The sequence below is a fragment of the Leptonotus elevatus genome, chromosome 9 (genome assembly GCF_054856555.1).
Source record: "Leptonotus elevatus isolate MCC_2025b chromosome 9, RoL_Lele_1.0, whole genome shotgun sequence".
NCBI lineage: Eukaryota > Metazoa > Chordata > Actinopteri > Syngnathiformes > Syngnathidae > Leptonotus > Leptonotus elevatus.
Window position 1 is genome coordinate 12,333,742 of NC_141247.1, and position 24,320 is coordinate 12,358,061.

Sequence of the window (24,320 nt, forward strand, 5' to 3'; positions counted from 1 at the left end):
CGGACAAAAATGATCATGTTTCATACCTCTTTCCATTTCCCCAGCTGCTATTCCAACGCTCATCCAATTACCAATAAATAAACAAATAAATAAACTTTAGCACTCTGAAAAGACAAAAACATCAATATGTGGTGTAATCGGAGAGTCTTTACAGCAAGCATCGTCAAACAAATTTCGGTGTAAAATGTTCTAGTGAAAATATGTCTCTCCGTCCCCCTTTTATGTTCTCTTTATTTGAGTGCTAAAATTATTAACTCAATAGTTTTGATTCATAGCTTGCTTCGTAAGCGTTGTTTGCTCACAAATGTGCACAACAGTAAAAATGAAAATGCATAGATAAGTAATAAGATGTTGGGCTAATGTGTGTTGAAATGCAGGCATCAATTTCGATGAGGCTCCTTGCTTTGTGTGAACTGAATTAGTGATAATCAGGACTGTTTGGGGAGCTCATTTTTATTTGTAAATATTGCATCTTCTGTAATATTTGCACTCTTAGATTAAAATGGCTGCTGAAGATCCAATACCCACTCTTTGTTTACTTTTAATCCTGATTTTTAAATAAATGTCATGAAGCAATGTGTAATGTAAATTCAATGTGAATTAAAAGCACACAATTTAAGGTTTGACAGAATTGATGGAGGCAATAATTCATGTTTCTGACTTTTTTTTCCTTCTGGTTCATCATATGTAAGTAGGTGTGTTGGAGTTAACTGGGTTAGTTAGTTAAGTTTAGCCAAGAGATTCGAATGCAGCTCTTGTGTAGGCTATTTGATTTAAAAGACAGGTTAGGAAAGATGAGTTTCAATATTTGGACTAACTCAATCAGTGTATTACTTTGGGTTGTAAAAATCTTAATTTCACTTTCAGCCACTTAGGCTAGTCCAAAAGCGTTTGTTAAACAACACAGGTTTTGCCAGTTTGTAGAGCAGTAAGAAAATGTTGATCCCATGTTTAAAGTCAAATGCTAAAGATGCTCAGCTAAAATGACATGATATGTAACTAAACCCTAAGAAAACCCTCCACTTGCTGTATAATGTCAGTTCATGTCAAACATTGATTGATTTCGTGCGCAGCAATGTTTGTACAACCTTGATTTAAAAAAAAAAAACTCTGAAATGTAATATTACCACTGGTGTTATTGCTTAAAAAAACAAGGCACATATACACAATGTTCTTGATTACAAGCCACCATACTAATTATTTTTGTTGATTTTTTAAGGTATGATTTGAACAGTGTTGCTTTTTGCTCTGTTCATTGTTTCTCTGTGGCCACGTTACCCGGTTAGCAGTTCATTAAAAAAGGTGACAAGGCTAATGAGATGGAAAATCTTTCTTCTCTGCAGCGTTAGCTGCTCCACTCAGACTTCTTTTGTGCCCATCTAATGTTCATGTCGGCTGGCAAAGAGCTTTTGTAGAGCTGGAACATTAGGATCATGGTGTTTTGCACGCAGGTGGGTGGTCCAGGTGATAGTGACACGGGGAAAAGTCATTTGGATTGCTGCAAAAGATTTTGCTCTTCCAGCTCAGCTCGATCAGTAAGCCACACAGAATTTTTAGGGGTTGGTTTGGAATGAAGGGCATTGGTGGAAATCGCTCTGTCGAGATGAATGTATGTATATGTGTGTTTGTGTGCACTCAAACAAAGCAACCGTTTCTTGCATCTGTCCCCCAAGACAATAACTCATGTTTATTTGTCACATCAATTAGATGGTATCATGGTTACATAGCCTACTCAATCTGCAGGGAAAATTTTGTCGACTAAATTCATTGTCCCAGCTAGGCCCATTTATTCATTTATATTTCATGAATGTGGTGTTTATGCTGCAGGAAAAGCCTGGCTGTTTTTTTTTCTCTCTCAATCCTCACTTGGTTAGGTCGGCCAGCGAGGTGTTTTCCTTCCCTACAATTAAATATAGATGTTAAGAGTCTAAAGTTGAGTGTCACATCTGTCCTGGTGATACCGTACAGGGCGCCATTAAACGTGCCCCAGCTGCATGTTTGGATATGAGGGCATAATTGAAAGCACCTGCTTAGAAAACAACAGGGTCTTCCCAGGACACGGCTCACAGCTCCTTGGTGGGCTCCCAAAGATCTTCCGCTCGGCTATCACTTTCCTGTTGGCTTCTTCATACATTTGCGCGTTTTATCTCTCACTAAGGTCAGCTCAAGACACCTCACTGTTTCCATTTTTTTTCACCATGAAACTGTGAGTATGCAAATAATTTGGATCTTTGCATAATCACAAGCAGTGGGACCATCTGTTGTTGGCTTGTTGACATACCTCGTGTCTGCTTGTTAATGGGGTTTTCTTGTATGCAGGAAATGTACTTGCATATTAACAATGTGATAATCATTTAACCTAAAAAGCATTCCAGCAAATAGACATATGTTTTGGGGAATCTTACTGCAAAGAAGGGTTTGTTAATCTTTGTAGAGGGACGGAAATAATGGTTTAGACTAGAAAGCAAAACAAAACCATCATCCCTGTTCACGTGACGTCGGATAGATATGAACATGATGAAGATTTAATATGACGCTCAACAAAAGCTCCCGGTCTTGGATTAGTGGTCAGATGGCACATGCTTGTTTATTCAGTTGCTGAAACCCACTGAAATATTTCCCAAAGTGCTCCTAAAGAAAGAAAATAAGCTGCAACTTCTATCAACGAGGATTTACAAGAGATGACCTCCAATGAAACATGCCCCTGATAATGTGTTTTTCTTGTAGAATGCGATCCAGACTCCAGAGAAGTCTTTTAACTCTCCACCACCCATTTGTCCTCATAAGGTAAGATCCGCCTTGGAATTCAGAAAAAAAAAACTTAGATCCGCCTTGGAATTCAGAAAAAAAACAACTTAACTCTTTCAGGCTTGGAAACATTTGGTAAGGAAGTTGGCATTCAACATGGACCCAAATGTCTCAGTATTAGAATAACAATAACGGAATGATTTCAACAGATCACATTATAGTAGTAAATTGTATATACACGTAAAGTATAATAATCTGATCAGACCTGAAGATTATTTACATAAATAAATAAAAAAAATACAGGAAAATTGTATTCAAAATGTAAGAACCTGTGTATGTTAAAGGGTCTCTCTATATCATGCAAAATCAACAATTTTGTTTCTTTGTTTTAGCTTTAAGCCATGTTAATTTTTTAATTCCTCACAAAAACACCCCCAAAGTGTGTGTTTCCTCCATTCACCCATCTCTTAACATTCCTGCTCTCTAAGCACAGCTCCGCCCAATCCAAGAAAACGATTGGGTCCTCAATCTTATGTGTAAGAATGAGTGAGCAACCATCGTACAGCCCCGGCAGACTAAACACACGTCCACTTTCTCCGAGGAATGTCATATTTCTTGGCATCATCATTTGTATATACTGCTAGTCTCATAATCAGTGATCAGCGTATTTCTGAGCAATACTAGTTCAAAATAGACTACAATGTAAATGCTAAGGGCATAAGCTATGGAGCCACAACACCGACAGTAAGATTTGGTATTGAAAAAAAAAATGTAATTAAGGAAAAAGCTGCAATGACATTGAAACAAGTATTTTTAAGATTTTTTTTCACTCTCTTTTTTTTTCCGTGTCACAGGTTTTCAGCGTCAACTCTCTGGTTTTCAGTTTGTTTCAGTTCTCTTTTTTTCAGTTTCAACTTATTGGCAGTGTTTTAAAGTGGAGCGGAGGGCTCGGGGTTAGGGGCGGGGCTTTGAGCGCAAGAAGGCTCTTCCAGCTTTTAGGAGAGGAGAGAGAAGAGAGTGCGGCCTCAGTCGGCTTAAGGAAATACCGAATTCCCTGTGGCAGATAGTCAGAGACTCATGGATACAAGTTCACTAGGAACTCCTAAACCGCCTGAAATTCTGTGTTTTTTTCTACAAATAACCTTGTGGCGTTAAAACCACCATGTTTGAAATTACTTGAATCATAATGTCATGCTAATTTAGCAAACGAGCTAATGTGCTAAGTTTACTATAGAAACATTAACACTGACAGTATGTTTCTGTAGTAAACCACTTGCACTTTTGAGTCGAAAGCAAACATTTTTAATTTTTTATTTATTTTTGTATCGAAAAAATATCGAACCGTGACACTAATATATCAAATCGAACCATATTTTTTGTGTATAGTTGCACCCCTCGTATATATATATATATATATATATACCTATATATATACCTATATATATATATATATACATATATATACACATTACATACATATATATATATATATATATATATATATATATATATATATATATATATATATATATATATATATATATATAGAGAGTCCTCGCACCCGACCTACGTCGTTTCGACTTTACGGCGCCCGTGCCTCGTCTGTAGCACCTTCTTTTTCGTAAATTTCCCACAGTAATCACACCTTTTTAAAGTTATGTTGTTGTTACATCCAGCAACGTTCGTCCATCAGCTGGTCGGTTCGGCATCAGGCGCATCACATTTCCGTGTTTAAGCTTGAATTATCTCCTCTCTGCCGTCCGTCAGCATATAATGTCTGTGCGGAAGCAAGAAATATTGGTTCCGGCGTTTTCTGGGTTGCGCAAATATGTTTTTTAAAATTACTGTACAAAATATTTTATATATATATATATATATATATATATATATATATATATAATATATTCGAAATTCTGGGTTACATTGCCAGCGTAGGAACGGAACTTTGCCGTAACTTGAGGATTTCCTGTGTGTGTGTGTATATATATATATATATATATATATATACTTTTTTTAATCTATAAAATTGCCAGCACAATTGGGACTTTTTTTACAAGGCACATAAAAAGCATTTGGCAACGGTAAGGGTTTTGCCCTTGAAAACTGCTGTACTTGTTTAAGTAAAGTAGGTCATCAAAAACTTTCTTATGCTCAAATGTGTTTTCCGTTGGTTGGCTGTAGCAACTTGTGTATATGTATTCAATGTTAATTATACCAATTCATGCAGAGTTATCACCACACGCTAATGACGTCAAGTCTTTCAAAGTAACTTTCCACTTCTGCTTCTGTGCCATTCCCCAATGTGATAAAGTGTTATGCAGCGAAATTCACACAATCTCAGTTCACTTAGCCGCGGATGTGTCATAATTGACTGTGTGTCCATTTTTCGCGTGGATGAGTGGCGGTGGCCACACAGTGAGGAGCGAACGACCTCAATAAAAAAGCTCAATGGCGGGAACCTGTCTAGCAGCCTATCATCAACTGCACAAAGCTGTGTGCTTTTCTGTATAGCCAATGTACAGCTCGCTGTCGAGAAATGACTTTGGCAAGTGCGGACGGTGGGAGGACAGTAAATACGAATAAAATACGACACACTTCCTTCATTTTTGTCATGGGGAAATCACAAGAAGAGGCTATCAAGTTGTGATCAGAAGGCAGCATGTCCTTCACGCAAGGATGGAACAATTCTTCATTAGGTTATTACCGTAGGCATTCAGGGCAATATTACATTCGTCCTGTCTCATATAGTGTGATGTTCCTTTTCCTTAACTCTGTTCTGTTTCTGTGCATCAATTTGCTTATGTCTGGTTTTGTGGATGGGGTTCTTTGCATTTTAGCTGTTAGCAGCAGAACATAATCTCCCTCTCGTCAGCTCCCATTAGTCTTCATGATCTGCGCCGACCCAAAATGTGCCGCCATTGCAATGGGCCAGCTGGGGTAATTTAGTACGTCAGTCAACTCTGGAGCCCGTTAAGTGAGCGAGCAAATGACTGGATATGATTCATATGAACAAGAATATTCACATTTATAATGGTTGTCTGAATGGAATATCCTCTGTCTTTTTGCACATCTCCTCATCTGAATTGTGTGCACCACCAAGCCACACCGTCCCACCCCCAACCCTCCGCCCTCTCCTCAAGATAGTGTAATGACGAGAGGGCTTTTAAACGTGCTGCTCTGTGATTATATTAAGAGAATGGGAGATGGGGAAGGAGAGGGGAGGGGAGGAAGGAGATCGGGTATGTATAATTGCTTCTTGACACATTGGCCAAATTCTGCAGTGCCAGAATCTGAGCAAAGATGATTAACGGCTGTCCGAGTGGGTGGGCACCGCGGGTCGTTTGCGTCCTTTGGTTTCCATAGTGACCTTAGTCTAAAGGCCATATACTGCATAGTAAAGGTCCCAAAGGCCCACATATTGTTAAACTGCAATTATACTCAAATGGAATGTAATGTCTACCCACTGCTAACTCTCTCATTCACCCACCAAGCAACTTGCCGCCTTCATTTTTTCCCCTCCCCATTCCTGCTCCTTTTATTTTCTCTGCTAGTTTTCTTAAATGGTCTCCTCTAGCTGGCAAGACGATTAAGAGTGAAAATCTTGGATTCTGTGAATAATTGATGAGTGGGCTCACCTCAGAGCATCATTACAGCACGGCAGTCCGGGTAAGGGGTGAGGCTAAGATCATAATTCTGACACCAGGCTTTAGGCGGTAGAAAATTGTGTCAGTTTTTCACAAGGCTGCAGCATGAAGAAGTGTTTCTCATTAAACCACAAGTAGTGCACAATAATGAGCGCATACATGGATTTTTTCCTGCTGCATATTAACAGCAGTGTCATACTCATGTCACACTGGGAACTTCTAAAATATAAAACAAACAGTAAATATGCAAGTAGTAAATAGTGGTGTTTTTATGTTACCCTGTGCGGCTAATTAATGTGTTTATGCTATTGTTGAATGCATGCACACATGAGTGCACACGTACATCCATGCTCCGTACTTACAATATTATACAGTTAGGTGACAGATGGAGAGGGCAACGGATGGGGGTGGGGTTCAAGTACCTCAGATAGTATGAGGCCTGACTGCTACTCATTTTGTGCTAGCTCAGAAATACTGAAGACAAATTACAGCTGTGCATCAAGATGTCCTTTCACCAATGTGTTTGCCCCACAAAACAAACTCCGCCCCTGTAACAAATCATCCAACAATAGGAAAGTTGAGTAATGAGCAAGGTCCACTCCCCCCTCCCCTTCATGTGCATTCATCCTGGGAAGCTAGCGTGTAGCATGTTAATAAGAATGCTTAAAAAAACAGCATGAAGCAGCATTTTAAGTCGAGAAATGGCCACTGAATAAGCACGCCGTAATGATGATTCATTCTGCATAATAAAAGAAAATCCCCCTGGCATCCAAAGAAGAGGGTCGTCATACAGTAATTAAGTTTATATTATTAAAGGCATCAAGCTGCAGATGCGTGGCAAGCGAGGCATCACAAGCGTGCATCTTCTCAACATGTCTCAAATAGGACATGACAATTCATGTAAGGTTGTCTTGAAAGATAGCAGGCGTAAAAGCTTATTGGTGGTCATAGTCAAAGAAATAAGTTTGTTGCTGGGTAAAAAAAAAAAAAAAAAAAAGACAAGCTGAAAGGTCATATGTGGCCTCTGGGAGTGCGATGTGGCGTCTGTCACTACCAACAACCACATGTCTGGATGAAATGGGAAAACGTATGCGGCGCAACCAGCCTGCCGTGTAATAAAGGCAGTCAGCCACTGTCACTGTCACATTAACAGGCCACTCTGGTCTCTTTCTTTATAAAAAGACCATTTAACTTACCGGCTTCAAGGTACAGTGTATGGCAATTTTAAAAAGTCTTGATTTGAGCTGTTGTTGTGTTTTACTTCCTGCTCGTTATATACCCACAAAGTTCTGCAGGATGTACCCCGCCTCTCGTCCTAACACAGTTTGCCCGCCACTTTAATGAGAAAAGGCACGATAGATCAGTGGTTCCCAACCACCGGGCCGCGGACCGGTCCGAGGCCCTGAATCACTTTGGACTGGGCTGCGGCGGATCGCACAGTTGAAAGAATAAAAAAAATAATAAATACTGTACTTCCGGTTAATTGAATAGCCGAGGCTTAAAAATATTTTATGTGACCGGATTCTCTCATGACCACTGTACCTGTCATGATTAAGATCTTTGACTATGTCTTGTGAATATATATATTTTTTTAACTGTATCTACATATGATCAATTAAATAGAATTAATAATTTCTATGGTACACATTATAGTTAATCTATCGCCTTGATGCTCGCTAATGTGCAGTCGCTCGCTTGCGCCATGTTTTCCTGCTCGCAATGCATTAGGGTCCATATTAACCTGTTGCGTGACCATCGACGTTTACTACTTTTTAAAGGGGATTGTGGGTAATTTAAAGTGCCCTACTTTTTTTTTTCAACATTTGGACACCGCTACAAAATACCATGACCCCTTAGTAGAACACCATATAGTGCTCTCATTCAGACACAGCCTTGGCTTGTTGGGAACAGGAACTACTTGTGTGTGGGGCGGCCACCTTACGTTGCCACTCACTAAATGGGCCTAACTTGAATACAATTTCTTTCTCGGTATTTTCACGTTGTTTTCTGTCTTTGTGGCGAAAATGCCACAGTGTGAATGTTGTATAAATCCGTGCGTCTGCCGTCCAACTCAACAAAAATGCAAAAACAGAGGTAAACAAAAATGTAGAACCACACTTTTGGAGCGAGGAGGAAAATGAATGCTTTATTAGTGTGGTAAGTGACACAAATGCGGTATATGTTTTATTGACACTAGAAAGTAAGAAGCGTAAATGACGTCTATTTGCATCATGCCATTGTCCGTGTGTCACTCTATTTCAATTTCTAATTATCCAATGTATACAGGAGTAAGTATGCCCGCTCACACATGTAAAGGAGTTATTCCAAATGTCCAAATATTGACCGCATGTAAATGTATCACACACATTATTCTTCTCCCACAATTTCCACAAGTGCTAATGGCATAAAAAATTCAGGAGAAAGTGACGAAGGAATATTTAATGTTTTTCCGTCTCTGTCATGCTTATATATCTATATTGGACCATGACTTGTACCAATCAATGATATTTCATTAGAAACTAAATTCTTCTTTTCGTATGGTGAAATCCAATCTCCATGGTGACACAACAAATCGGATATTGTGGCAGTTGCATAGGGGGGAAAGAACAGCAACAAACAACTTGGAATGCAAACCAAATAATTCCCATCTTACAGAAAGAACAAATATCTTGCAACATGCCATTAGAAGTCTCTTTAAATAGGAATCAAGCACAGTTCAGCATTTAGTTTCCCAGATCTCCTGCTCTGGATTTGCTCCCTCTCTCCTGATGGCTGCCTATTCCTTGCACATGCCACACAATATCTCCCCTCTATATCCCCCTAAACCAATCAGGGATTTGAAGACCTCCCTTCCAATCAATTACCACACAAATCAGTGCACAGGCCTTTGATGGAGAATCATTTGTCAAATCAGCCCAGATGGCTGGGGGCATGTACCCGAGTGCCACAGGCCATATCCACATGGAAATCTCTGCTCAGACTGGGCTCTCCTGACACTCCCAACTTATTAATGGAAAGTCATTGTGCACTCCACGTCGACAGTCTAACTGCTCTGGTACCCCAAATTGAAAATGTAAAAGCATTTTATCCTGACAGTATAACAATTTGACTAGGAACTTGAGAAACTATTTACAAACTAACTTGCAGTGAAAGGGAAGCCTGCTTCATGCCAGTCATAATTTTTCCTGTAATGATCTGCAAGTACAAATTGAAATGATCATATTGTTTATTATTTACATCTTATTTATTTTGCAGCAGTGTGTGTATATCTATCTATCTATATCTATATATATTTATATCTATATCTATATATATATAAATATATATATATATTTATTTATTTTTCCGGCTCAAATTATAGTGTAAAGATATTGCAGCACAATTAAAAAAAGTTTCGCCTTAAATTTCCACTTCCCACTTTGACAAGCAATTCCCCTGGTAAAGTTGCTACCATGCAACTGTTTTCCAATAGAGGAAAACTTTAGGTTAGAGTCTCATGGTTAATGACTTTAACAAAGCAAGAAAAGGTTCATTAGTTTGCATGGTGGTCCAGCCTAAGCTAGATTTCTTAAGAAATACATCTCCAAAGTTTTGCAGTTAACATAATTTAGGCCCTCTCTAGATCTTGCCTGTCAATAGACATTAACTAGGATGGCACTCAGTAGAGCGCAGACCTCCACCAAGGACGAGCAGTCCTAATTTGTATCAGCACCAAAATGTACACCTCCATCGACAGTATAGCCTCCTGCTTATTACATTAAGATTCCAGCAGCATCCACTTGGAAATGAACCATATTTTAATGGGCCCTTGCTTAGTCTGAGCCCCATCTCTTCAAAATGTTTTATGGAAAATGCTTGAGGAGTCCCCCCCACCACACACTTTTTTTTTTGCTAACAAACAACACTTGAAAGAAAACTATTGGTCGAGAAAACTGGAGAGTAAAATTGGAAATAGATCAACAAAAATTTGGAATCTAAAAACTTTTAATTTATTGATTCACAGATGAAACTTTAATCATAACTTGCTCAAGATTCACAGTCATGGTCTAAGTTATTTAAGAGGTTCTTTTAATTAATTTATTCATGAAGTATTATTCAAAGGCTTCGTGTCTCAGTGATGTATCCTGGCCTCTATCTCTTCCTGTGAAATGTGTAATGTGTGGTGGGAAGACATTGATGCCAGTCCTTAGCTCTTTGTACAAGAATAGCCAATGTAACAACTTGACATCTACAGTATTTGTGATTCTGTTTCTAAACAAGCTAAATATGTTGGAAGATAAGTGCTGAAGAACAAAGACGGAGAGCAATTTAGTACTGAATTTGTTAGATATAACATTAAACGCTTTCATTTTCTCAATTGTGTGCTTTGTTTTTTTGAGCAGTGCTAAAACGAGCCCCAGGCAGGTACGCAGTGGAAACAAAATCCAACCTTGGAAAATATTCGTCAATGGGTCGGCAGGGGGTGGGCGGACGACGGACATGCGCCAAATCATATTTGTCATCAGGGGGGTATGTTGGTAGATTGTGCAACAAGAGGGAATAAAACTGTGGACCTACAGTATGTGAAGAATGAAGATTATTATTGCATTTTACTTTTCTGTTTAATCTTATGAACAGCATTTTGTTACAGCTGTGCTTGTGCTCAATAAATTGAGTTTCATCCCGTGACACAAATTCCACGATTCGTAAATGCCTTGCAGCCTATGGCAAAGTAGAGAAAGGAAATTGCAGACAAATAAATTCAAATGGAATTACAAGAGGAATTAACCATTTGTAAGTGATTACCTGTGTGTAACCTCACCAGGCAGGAGCATACTACATTGCTCGGGATATTTTTCTTGCCCTTTAACTTTGCATATTTCACACTGGCACAGTCTTTGGAGATGTAACCCATAGTGAGCGAATTTGACTCTGCATGCTAAAAAGGCATAAATATTGAAGAAAAAACAACACATTACCAGCTGATGACCTTATTATGCTGACTGTGTACCATGCATTTGCAATTTTGCCTTTATTTGTCATTATTACCTCCCACCATTACTGTGAGGGGAGGAATATCAATATGATGAAGAGGGCCTCAGACTAAAATGTTAAGGAGACCCCCTGTCATGTGGGACACATCCCCACTGTTTTGAGCGGGCCGATATGAATGTGTTTTACTACTCATGGATATTCAGCGGAAGAGTGCAGGGCGCATCTTGCTGTAATAAGCATTTACCGATGCAGAGTAGCGCCATGCACTGTGAGAACATATGTTAATGCACTTGGCTTTGGCCAGGGAAACAGCAAGATTTTAAAAACAAACACAGGGTGGACCTCCTGCAGCACACGTTTGCCTTTGACATAGATTATTTGTGCCTCGATGGTGCAAATTTGTCTGATCTTGAGGAGTTTGTTTCATTGAAGGAATCGCTTGGTGAGGGTTTCTCTTTACAGACTTTTTAGCTTTTGCCAGAAAGATATATTGCTGTTTTCCAGCAACATAATATTTGCAGAAAATCTGCACAGAGCAAACGGGGATACTGCGAGACTTGTTTCTGTGTTTGATCCATTTTTTACCAGCACTGTGTCACTGCACGCACGAGGCGGGTTCTCTGTTCTTTCTCTGGAGCTATAGTGTATATGGGGGTGGGGGTAAATCTGCTGTAAATCAAAGGGTCTCAACGCCCCATGTCACATGCAATTTTAAATAGTGGAATTTTTGCTCCTTCTATACTACTTTCTCAGATCTTGTTTCATTTGTTGTGTTTGGTTGGGAGAATATTTTTACATTGTTAATGGTTGACAGACCAATTTGATCTTTTAAGTACAGATGGGTACTGAGCCAAAGTACTAAACTGGCCTACGGGCTAAATTATTAAAGAATGGAGAAGCGATCAGTTCTTCCTTTACTAAAGGTTCTGTTATCGGTCTTGGAGATTACTTGGGATTTAACGATAACGTCAATATTTCGATATTAAAACGGCCACATTATCATCGTCATGTCTCAATATTAAAAGCAACACGTGTAGTTTAATTTCAATTAGGCATGTTTTGGCCACCTATGTTTAAGATCCACACTAATTGCCACAAAACGGGGAACATAACACAATTGAGTTCCTCCACAAATTGACTCGATTTACAATATGTGCATGCATTAGCAAGTGAGTGCCTTAATATTAAGTGTTATTAGTGATTGTAGGTTGTTTACGTGCATTGAGGTTAATGCTACCTGGTCTGTTTCAGCTATATGTATAATTAGGACCTGAGCTAATTTGCATTATATTAATGAGACATTTAAAATAAAAGTACTGGCCAAGCCTATTTCTTTGTTACTGCTGTGTTGCACAAAAAAACAAAATTTTGGGGGGGGGGGGGGCGGGGGGTGGTTGGAGGTGGGGGGGGGGGGGGTTTGCAGGCTGTTCTCAATATGAGCTTTTTTTATTTTCTTTTATTTTTTACAATATTGGGAGTTTTTGTACAGTATCGTGAGCTTGTTTTTTATCAATTCAAGATTGTGATAATTATCATATTGTGAGGTTCATATTGTGATAAGATTGTATCATTTTTTGAACATATCCCTTCCTATGAGGTGTGTTGCTGTGTGTGGTCCGCTAAGTAGTATACCGGAAGTGGTGTCAATTGGTTTCAAATAAGAGCACGAACAGGAAGTGCCATGTTAGCTGCCTGATAAATGGTAAGCTATTTTAGGTTGATACGCTACAAAGGGTAAAATTATACATCATCATTAAAACGTTGTGAACTAAAGTGGGCTAGTCTGAGCCATTAAACTCCCATTTTGGCCTGGTGTGTGTGTGCGCGTGTGTGTGCATGTGTGTGCATGTGTGTGTTTATCAAAAATGCAGAGTTAAATCCACCAAGTGTCCCAAAAAATGTCACAAGCAGTCCAACTCATAAATAATGGTGTTATTACATGGACCAAGTCAGTGGATTCAAGTCAGTCGTTACGTTGGGCTTTTCAGACAAATGTAACCAACAATGATATTGACTTGCATGCCAAAAGACTGCAACCAAGATGTTTGATAACAGTGTTAATAGTACATGCATTTATGTCATAGCAAGCCAATCCTTTTATATGAATATGAGGAATATGAGACATTTTTAGATATTAAATTCAACAATGTTTAAGAAATCATTAGGAACAGGCGGGCGTGTTACAACAGCCACATTGACATTTATATGGATTACCTGGCAAAATATAAAATATTTTTTTAATATTTATGAACTGTGACAGTGGATGGAGCAGCTTTTCTCCTGAATGTTAACTATATTCATTAATATTTGAATAGAAGTGGTCAGAATGCCTATTGTATGCATTATTTTTGCTTGCCCTAACATAAAAACATACAACCCGGCAGATGTGTTTTCCAATATGATTCTGCTATAGCTATTAAGTATATGCAGAATTGGAATACTTCAGCGATCATAGGGAAATAGAAATGCAAAGAACAAACTCTGAAGCCTCATAAACCAAATGAATTAAACACTTGTTTCCCATCAGTCAAGAAGATGCACAAATGTACTTGAAAAGTGTGAAAAATACAAAAGACTAAACCTAAACCATAATTTAAATCAGTCTTGGCTGATTGTTCTGTAGCCTGTTTGGTATTTAATTGAAAAGACGCCCCACATGAGCGTAATAATTGAAAAACGGACACATAATGACTTTTTGTTTCATTCCTACTCTGTCAGAAAAAGGGGTCCAGTGAGATTACCGGTACATGTCTGTCCCTTCCCCAAGGTACAATATGCACTGTCGCTTCAATAAGGACTAATTATTGATTCAAAGTCACTTACACTACTTCAACTAATCTTCACGATTAGTTGAATGGTTATTTTAAAGTTGATAGCTTGATTTGAGTACATTTGATTTACATACTTAAAAAAAAAACTTTTTTATTTTATTTTGGAAACATTAGTCATGTTATTATCATATCTTGATCTCGGGCTGTAATTTGGCATCCGCTCACCCTCGATCCTAGCGAGGATAAGCGGTAAAGACGATGGATGGGCGGATGCTTGTGTATGGTCATTTATGTCCTCATTGTACGTGGCTAGGGGAGGACAATTACATTAGTGTTTCCTTCCATAAGAGTTGAGTCATTTCTTATTGTGACATGTAAACAATGAATCTGATAGTCTTAATATCAAATGAATTATGGAAAGTTTCAGCATGAATGTTTGTGTTAATGAGAAAGACTTGCAAGTACGGAACGTTCATAAACCGTTGCACAAGACTTGTATCTATCCAGACTTTTCACAGTTTCAGTGTCAGCTACAATTTCAACCAACTAGATTACATAAACGTAAGCAATGCCTTTTATTCAAAGAACTGATGATTGAAAATGTGAAATCAATGATGTTATTTCTACCGTTTCATCTGCTATTTCTTGCTACATTATTGCTTGCCGTTTTAATCATGGTGGAAAAAGTGAGATGCCTGTGTGTATTGAAATAATAATAATGAAGATGAAGATCACAATAATGCTAATCACAACAACCACCAATGCTTTTGGGTAATGTGTTAAATTATAATGAACTTTATATATTTTATAAATCAACACGCAAATCATTTGAAATTATTTCAAAACATCACAATGGTAACAGAGACTTAGCATCGATGCAGTGGTGTTCCATTTAATTGTGCTTTAATCTCCAATGACTATTCAGTTTGTATTTTCTTTTAAATTAAACAACACTCTTTTGATAGGATATGCCCTGTGATAGCTGGAGATCATTTGAAACTAAATATTCATCAACGGGTCGCGGGGATGGATATTTTCTTCAGGAAACCTCTGAGATGGTGTAAAAAAAAAAAAAAAAAAACGTCTGACAGAGTGAGAAGTTAAGTCACAGTGAGAGTACAAACTTCCCACCACAGGAAAGCTGGTGTCAACCTAATAGAATTGTCAATGAGTATATTGACACTCTTGTAAAGGCTTACCATTCAGTCAGTGGGAGACCTCCAGCTGAAATATTCCACCACTTCCTTGGCTCCTCCGGATAGTCACTGTGACATTTGAAATTTGCATAGTAGTAAAGATCAATGTAACTCCAGGTGACTGGTGTGACACTTATTCAAATCGGCTCACACCATCTTTTCACGTTATTTTTTTCCCTTCCTCGGCATAATTCAGAAGCAGTATGGGGCGGGCAGGGATGTGGGTAAAGAAAGCCAGATAGTTCCTCAGCAAAAGTCAACCTCAAAGAGCATTTTGTCATCTGTCTTCACTTAGTAAAGTACCTGCAACCCTCTGCGGATCAGCACTGAATCAAGATCTCTTGCTACTTGATGCTGTTTGAAGTCACATGAGTTGTGAAGTGAGAAATAAAGGGGTGAAAACATGTCTCTAAAACTGACATGGTCTTTTTTTCTCACATTTCAAGTTCTTCCTTTTTGGCACGTGAATATTTTTTTTGTAATGGATAATGATTAAGTTAGCTGCATTAGAAACAATGTCCTTCAAGCAGCGCCTGATTTCAAGGGACAGCTTGACAAAAATCACTTTGAATTTGCTTGAAAGCATGTCTAATTGAATTTTGATACGTAATTAAATCAAGCAATAAATCAGCCCAGATCCCACTGCAACGCACAATTCAACACTCTTGAGTACTAAAAGCTAATTATGATGAAGTTATTATCTCAGCCAAAGGGAGTACTCAGAAAGGCTCCTTCTGCATCATGGAGACTTTCTTTGGCAAAGATGTGCTCAACCTTGAAGAAAGGTCATCTCGCTCATTAGGGATCTCGTTGTGATGAATGTCACTCAATGGGTTCGTGTGAAAACGTGACACTTTAAAGCAGGTAATCACCAAGAGCAGCCATTTGCGATGATATACACTACTATATCTACATTACGACATCATCTGCTGATAATGTTGCTACATTGTACTGCAACAGTGTGATGGATTTTTACACCACTACAAAAACAATGGTACACTTGTTGTAAACCTCCACTTGCATTTCTATTTTGGAACCTATGCCAGCTGATTTAATGCGAGAGGCAAGGTACACGCTGGACTGGTCGTCCACCCAGTGTTAATTTTGACAAAAACATTTGATTTAGTTTTAGTCATAGTCTTTTGACTGAAATTAATTCAAGTTTTAGTCATAATTTAGTCATCTGATTGTATTTTAGTTTTAGTCCAATTTTAGTAGATGAAAATAAAGAGCAATATAGGTCGATGAAATGAAGACAAATATTAATATTAGTCGACTAAAGTGACAATGTAGTCGATATTTTCCTTCAGCATACATTTCAACCTTTATACAGAAAATTATAACATGCCTATTTGTAACTGTAGTTTAACACACAAGACACATTTAATACAACGGTGTCTTTATTAATTGCTTCAACAAAACATGTTGAACTGACAATAATATGCCATCTTATAACTTAGTTTTCACCGAAATAAAAAAGTGCATACTTGCTTGAGATTAGTTTTCAGCTGCACGATGAATGTAAACATGTTTGAACATTAAATAAAGTGCTGTGAACAGTTTCTGAGTGGTTCTTTTTCTCCCACCCGCGTTTCATTCCTTCTGATTGGATTGTGTGAATTTTAGTCACTGTGTTGTTTTCATTTTCGTTTTAGTCATTTACAAAATTGTCAGTCAATTTTAGTTCCAATGAATGGCTTCTATTTTCGTTTCCGTTTCATTTTCGAGTGAAAAAATTTTTCTTGACGAAAAATATGACGAACATTTGTCGTCGACAAAATTAAGAATACATCTCGTTTACACATGCCTTTAAAAAATTACAAAACAGAAAATAATCAAAATAAATTACATTTTGATGGGAGTCAATATTACAGATGCTTGCTAACCCTAGGAGAGAATTCCAGAGGTGGGGGCTGTTTAGCCGGAAAGCGGCTGTAGATGTGAGATGAATGATGTTAGAGATGAGCAAATACAGCTGTTGGTAATTTTTGGCCACTAATCCCTGGTTGTTTAGGAAGGGGCTGGGTTGATTTAACATGGATTTAGAGCATCATCCTCATCATCTGCTAGCTGGTCTCGTATACTTAATCAATTACATCCCCTGTGATTAAAGTATGCTTTGGATGCCATGCACCGCGCATGTAATCTCCTGACATAAGGTATTAAATGAATACTAATTATAACTTTGCAGCTATGTGTCTTATCATACTATTTTAATACCTTCCCTGAGAAGACAAATTGGTGTGTCAGTGGAAGGGCGTGCAGTGTTTTAAATCGGTCAAAATTTGTCACTTTGGCAGGACTGTGATCCTTGTTCAATGAAATAAAACTGTATAAAGGAAGAAGAAAAAACATGTTTAATGGCAGCTCTGCTTTGAAGATCAGAACATTTCTTCAAAAGCACAAACACTTTTATGATATATAGCCAATCTATTTTGCCTTCTTTTTCTCCAGTGGATGTGATTTCAATCAGAATTTTCTTATATTAAGGAGATTTGTTAGCTGTGCTCACCATATCGCGGTTCACTTTTTGAAGTTTCTCTATCAAAGATCTGTCCAGGGAAAAACACAAAACACAGCACTCAGTAATAGTAAACCAATTAGAATGTAACATGCTGTCCTCTGACAAATGACTGAATTATTGTTACACTCTCAACTTTATTTCCACAATAAATGTGTCTGCAAAAAGTTGCACATAGGTGAAGTACAGAGGATTTACTGTTGATCAGTTGGTGTGGTTTGCTGAGAGGGTTTCCTTTTATTGAATGCCAATAAGCAGGCTACATCAATACACTTTGGACAGCTGAACACCAGAGGCAAATAGGGATTCAATTCATCTAAGTCTATGCTTAAGTGTATTGAAGACTTTATTAGCACCGTTTTGATGAGGAGGTGTTTTGTTTGCAACAGTTTTATCCCGCTGACAAAGGTGAGCTGCGTTCATCACTAAAGGGAAAAAACAATATACACTGCTTGCTGTTTCTTGGCTGGGACGTTTAAGCCTGCACAAAAATGAGCAGATGGCTTGCTTGTCCAAGTTATCCCTCTGTGACTATGTTTATAACTCAGAAGTTAATTAGCTCTCTTTTTAAACTTCAACTTTTCACAATACGTATGCAGCATAAAGGTAATGTCACATCTTGTTTTGGAAACATTTAAACAACAAACTGAGGAAAATTTGCTATAATATGGTCATTAGTATGTGATTTGAGCCTTTCAAAGGACAAAGTGAAAGTAAACTATCTCATTGTTGAACACAATGATCAGCGTCCTGTTTTAGGAACCAAATAATGATTATATATATATATATATATATATATATATATATATATATATATATATATATATATATATAACTCCACATTAAAAACATGGCTTGATGGACATGCTTTGAATATACCAACCTTGACTTGACTTTTGCCTATAGCCGGGACACGAGCAGTGGTCCCTGGGAGCGAAATTGAGTGTTCAACCTTGTCCTGACCAGTATAGTTCATTTCACCCGATACCCTAAAACTGCCACTTTCATGAATTGTATTTGTATGGAAATTATGTCGTACAATGTGAACTCAATAATATTTCTCAGATCCAAAGTCACACACAAAGTTTATTTTCCACATTCATTTTGGGAGCAATGTGGAGCAATGCCACTATAGTAACACTCAGCGAGGGACTGTACAAAATATGGCCTGGGTAAATATTTGTCAATGGGTGGGAGGGTGAAGACAACAGGCATGTACCGAATCCAATTCGTCAACCGGATGGTGGGTTGGTTGGATGGTGGCTCACATCCAGCGATTACTAATCATCGTTTGTCGCCGGTGGAAGGTAGTGCGCACGGTCGCCAATGAGGTGCACACCAAAAATGAACTGGCCGTTCGGGGAAACTCCCAAAAGTCTTTTTGGACTGTCCGCCTCTTCTTTGTATAAAGTGCCGGTCATAGAAACCGATGGCATGCGTTTAAGATCTATTCAAATGCAGCCAACATTGTTTAGTGAGATGGCTGGCTCTTTCAAACTGCAATTGATTGCAATGAAATAATACATATTTCCAGCCGTACAACTATAGTGGTACTTTGACTTATGAGATTAATTTGTTTGTTGGGACAAGTCAAGTCACAAAAACAAAAGCTGTAGTGTTCTATGTGTGCCTTTAAGGGGCGGCGTCTAAAATGGTGATGTCAGTAGCGTTTGTCTTCATGTAAGCTTTGTTTTTTTGTAGCTCTTTGCTCGTGTTCTCATTTAGTAATTAAGTGTTTGTACCGTTAGTTAATCGATGTAGTTAAGTACATCGGCTCTAATTGTTGTTACTTTACTCCGGTGGAAACTCCCATCACAAAGTAAAAAAAAAAAGAAAATGGCTCTTAATCTGAAAAACTCATGAGTTGGAGCACTATAATACCACTATAAAGTAATATAGGTCTTGCTACTTAGTGATTTTGGATGACTCGCGTTGTTTAGGAAAATCTAATTCAGCTTAATTGAATTTCTTATAATATGGATGTCTTTCATGTGGGGATTAAGCTTGCATTTATGTCACATTGCAACTGGCAGTGATGCCATTCATGACCAATTATAATATTCAACCAAGAATAATGACTTGGTACTTGTGCTTTCCCTACACTGAAACAGTTGTGACCATAGCCAGAGGCTTCACCCTGAATCCCACTTGACCGTTCTTTTGACAGATTGCAGTGGGACCATTTGAACAGAACAGGAGAACTCCACAGCAAGCCTCAAAAAGGACGCAGAATTAGAACAAAAAGGAAATATTAAAGGGCAAGCTGTGGCAGTTCCAACAAATTTGCTCGCTGAATATGCTTTCTTGTGCTTTTTGACACCTTCAAAGGTGTTTACACCATGAAGTAAACTGTTGTGTGGGAGGCTGGAGGCAGCATAACTCATTAGTGTTAAACTATGAGAACCCTAAGAAGAGGGCTTGTCAGGTGCTTTGTGGGTATTCAAGTTATCACATCATAACTTTCAATTTTCTCAAAGCAATGAAGTGGCAGACTCTTGCGTAATTTGTTTTATTGTATTGTTTTGATCTTTCAACACACAGTAGCGATCAAGCAATACTATATATACAAAGGCAAAATTGTCGGCACACTTCTGTGAACCAAAGAAAATTGCACACTGAAATAACTTGCCAACTCAGTAACAGATGAGAATGGAATTCACCAAAATGCACACTGACAAGCCACAAAGCTTCAGGGGGAGAATGTTTTTTTTGGGCAGATGTCACGAAACTGGAGCTTGAAGTTACTTCAAGTGCTACACATTTTCTCAATGAGTCCATTAGCTATTTTAAAGATATATACAGAACTGTATATAGTGATTATAGTCATATTAACTTTTAGAAAGTCTAAATATGTATGCATCTCCTGCATTGGATCTCATTAGCGGCCCTACTACCTAATGGAATGTTCGGTGAGTGTATGTGTGTTAAATATTTAAATATACATTTAATGATAGTATAATAACCTCACCCTTGCCTGCTTCACCTTATCTATAACTGAAAGAATTGGGCTACAGAAGCAGAGCACAATGAGGTCTGGTGGTTTAATCAATTATTTATAAAATATTTTAATGATCAGAGTGCCTGGAGTGATCAAAGCTGTAGTGGCTTTGCCGGCGAAGACATCCACTCTACTTTGATGTGCTTCCCCAACAAAAGCACTTAGCGAAAGCCGAACTCTATCCAACTCTGAAACTGTTTGTCTGAGAGGCATTCGGATACAGGTCAGTGCCCAGTGCAAAAGAATAAAGGACAAAAGTCATTCTCAAGCAATCAAACGTATTACTTATACTTATATACTACTATTTTGACTGCTGAGGTTACCTTCTCAGATCCCTTGTGTGCATTACCATATATTTAATTGGATGGCGAGGTCTCCAACATGAAGCGTGTGTCACGAGATGTTGAATAAAACATTGCTTGGAGGAGAAACAACATGCCTCTTTCCTTAAATAAAATCCTGAATTAAAATGACCAGTCAGTGGATGCAAATGAGCCACTTGTCAAAAAAAGGACCTGACAAACGTTAGCAAGCTAAGAAATGCAAATGCGTACTGATAGGCCATCGGTATGACATATATTACTTTAATTATGCTCATCAAATCATGTGATCGTATGCTGCATTTGAAACCATCATGTGTACAGTACCAAGTAAAGGCCACAAGGTTAGAACATATATTAAGACAGAAGGTACATGTCTCAGGTATGCAAATAAGCCATTTGGTCTACATGCATTTTTATTGCTTTACAAGGATGTAATATAAAAAGTTACATTGGCATACAGAGTACAGAAGTTCAGGAAGTGAGATGTGCGAGCGCAAAGGTATCAAACTCAAGGCCTGGGAGCCAAATTTGGCTCCCCATCTCATTTTATGTGGCCTGCGAAGGATAACCAAAATTACCAAATACCAAAATTGCAAATTGTCTTCACATTTAATAAGCTTTTTTTTTTGTTACTAATCACCCTATTAAAATAATTGAAAAATAGTTGATCAAGCCATTTATTTACTGGCTTCTGATTGCAAAACTAGCAACTTATTTTGTATATGTCATAATATAAGGCATACTTTTATATGGCTTCACAGTCATAATGACCCTCTGAGGAAAACCATGATTACAAGGTGAAAAAAATGAGTTTGACATCCCTGTTCTCGCGGATGTAGCAGAGGCACCTTCCCACCGCCATTACTTGGATCTTTTTGTCCCAATATCTAGTGGGTCAAATTAACCCAAAATTGAATGTTCACCTGCTATCTTCAACATTTGTAGCCTAATCAGTGAAGTCTTTGTTAGGGTGAAGGAGAGTCTTTAATATACAAGCTGAGGATAAAGAAAATCAATAGACTGATTTGAAATGAAAAACTGTGCTTAAACAGTTCGATAAAGCAAAAACATCACTATATATATATATATGTATATATATATATACAGTATATACAATATATATTTACATACACATGTATATGATTTGAAATGAAAAACTGCTTAAACAGTTCGATAAAGCAAAAACATCACTATATATATATATATATATATACAGTATATACAATATATATTTACATACACATGTATATGTATATGTCCATCTCTATAAAATAGATGAATGTGTGTTTTCCGTTGCTAAATTAGAGCAAGCATCCCTCGGCGAGCAGTTATGGCAACATAATCGCTTGACATGAACTTATTTCCTCGTCATTGTTGTACCGTTCCACCCCATCAGTCCTGTTCGCCTTGTCTAAGTGGCTCTTCCTCTCTAGATTTCTATTTTCCTTACAAATCAAGGCATGTGCTCAGATTATTATACACAGTACAAAGACAACAAAAAATGGTGATTAAAAATGAAATACTTATCTCTCTGTGAATTATCTCAGTCCTCAGGGAGATGATGCGTTTCTTCTTTTTTGCGGGCTTGCGGGTGTCTTTTGTTCTCAATTTAGAAGCTTGTCTGTGTGTATTGTTCATTTTTGATGTCTTGTTTGATATTCGGCTCACTTTCTTCTTTGACATGTAGAGAAAACATATTCATCAAAGTGTCAGATGTATGGCTAGTGTCAGGACGTTGGGTTTTGCCCTCCCTCCTTTTCATTGCATTTCAGTGGGAGATTGTGTACTCAGTGAGGTAGCTTGCAAGGCTCACAAAAATGTGCTTTGCACCGAGAATGAGAAATCAATATATATCCTAAACCTCAATTCCAACTAAAAACAAAGACGCCGCTTTAAATCTATGAGGTTGTCAACTGTTGAACTGGGTGGCTTTAGGGAAGCTGGAAAGTTCCTGACACAGGTTCCTTTGTTGGCTCTAGGTATTAATTTGCATTGTAAATTCTCTGTCAGACACAGTGAGATGCTGATCTAAAGCGACTCTTCTTCTGTCCTTGCAGGAGGCCTGTCAACTTGGGAAGATAACATCTGTGAATGTAAGTCATGCACCCATATGCTTCTTCCTGTGCTCTTCCTTGTGCGTCCTCCCCAATAAGCATGGCTAAGGCATGATACATTTTATTGCAGAATGTCTTATATTAGAGGATTTACATCTTCTTTCAATCAGCGACTTAACTAGAAATGCCGCCTTTAAGTCATTACAATTAAAACACCCCATAAAGGACTTTCAGTTTTGCTTCAAAGGGTTTGTTAATGTGACTATTTTGAATAAGAACACTTATACAAACTATATAAAATTAAGTAACAAAAACAGAGTATGATGGCGCAACATCATTTAACTTGCTGCCCTATCGATGATAGTAGTGAAATCTTCTTTCTGGTGGGGAGTAACAAAAAATACATACATTGAGAAGCACTGCATTAAAGAGAAGTCAACCCAAAAATGTGCTTTATTTTGTTCTATGCAGCCCCACTAGTCTATACACAGCATTCTGATTAATATTACCTTTGTAGAAATCGAATTAAGCAGAAAACTCCCCCCTTTTTTTATTACTCACAGGGAGGGGGACGGGGGAGGGGGCTTTTTACGACTTGCTGGCAACTGAAAATGACATCACAGTTGCTCGTAGCGCAGGTGACGACCAATCATGGTTCACCTGTTCCCTAAGCTTGCTCATGTGACATTTGCAAGCTGAACCATGATTGATCGTTACCTGAGCCTTGAGCAAATGTGATGTCATTTTCAGTCGACAGCTAGTGGCAAAATGGCTGCCCCCAGAGATGGACAAAAATGGGTGGATTTTGCTGCTTAACTCATATTTCACAAATGCAATATTAATCAGAATGCTATGTTTAACTAGTGGGATTCATTTTCAGCCCTGGAGTTTCATGGCTCAGACCGGACCACATTAGTTTACAGCGTTATAATGAAGATGTATATTTCCTATGTACTGATGTATCAATCTAAAATAGATTAAATATTTGAATGAGTATAGGAATAATTAACCAACGTCAATAGTTGTGTTGTATATGATCAAAAATTAAAATAACTTACTAGATCACAGTCAGTATATCTGAACAATTATAA

The 24,320-nt window shown here is 38.0% G+C and overlaps 1 protein-coding gene across 2 annotated transcripts in view; it reads left to right on the forward strand.

Moving 5' to 3' along the window:
• The window catches only part of pcdh11 (protocadherin 11), a 150,713-nt gene that overhangs the window by 64,410 nt on the left and 61,983 nt on the right, over nt 1–24,320 (forward strand). Inside the window, exons 4-5 of one of the 2 annotated variants that reach the window (XM_086084576.1) lie at nt 2,728–2,787; nt 23,233–23,268. In XM_086084576.1, coding sequence (XP_085940702.1) covers nt 2,728–2,787; nt 23,233–23,268 — 96 coding nt within the window. The remainder of the gene's footprint in view (nt 1–2,727; nt 2,788–23,232; nt 23,269–24,320) is intronic. The other variant, XM_086084578.1, reaches the window with a different exon arrangement.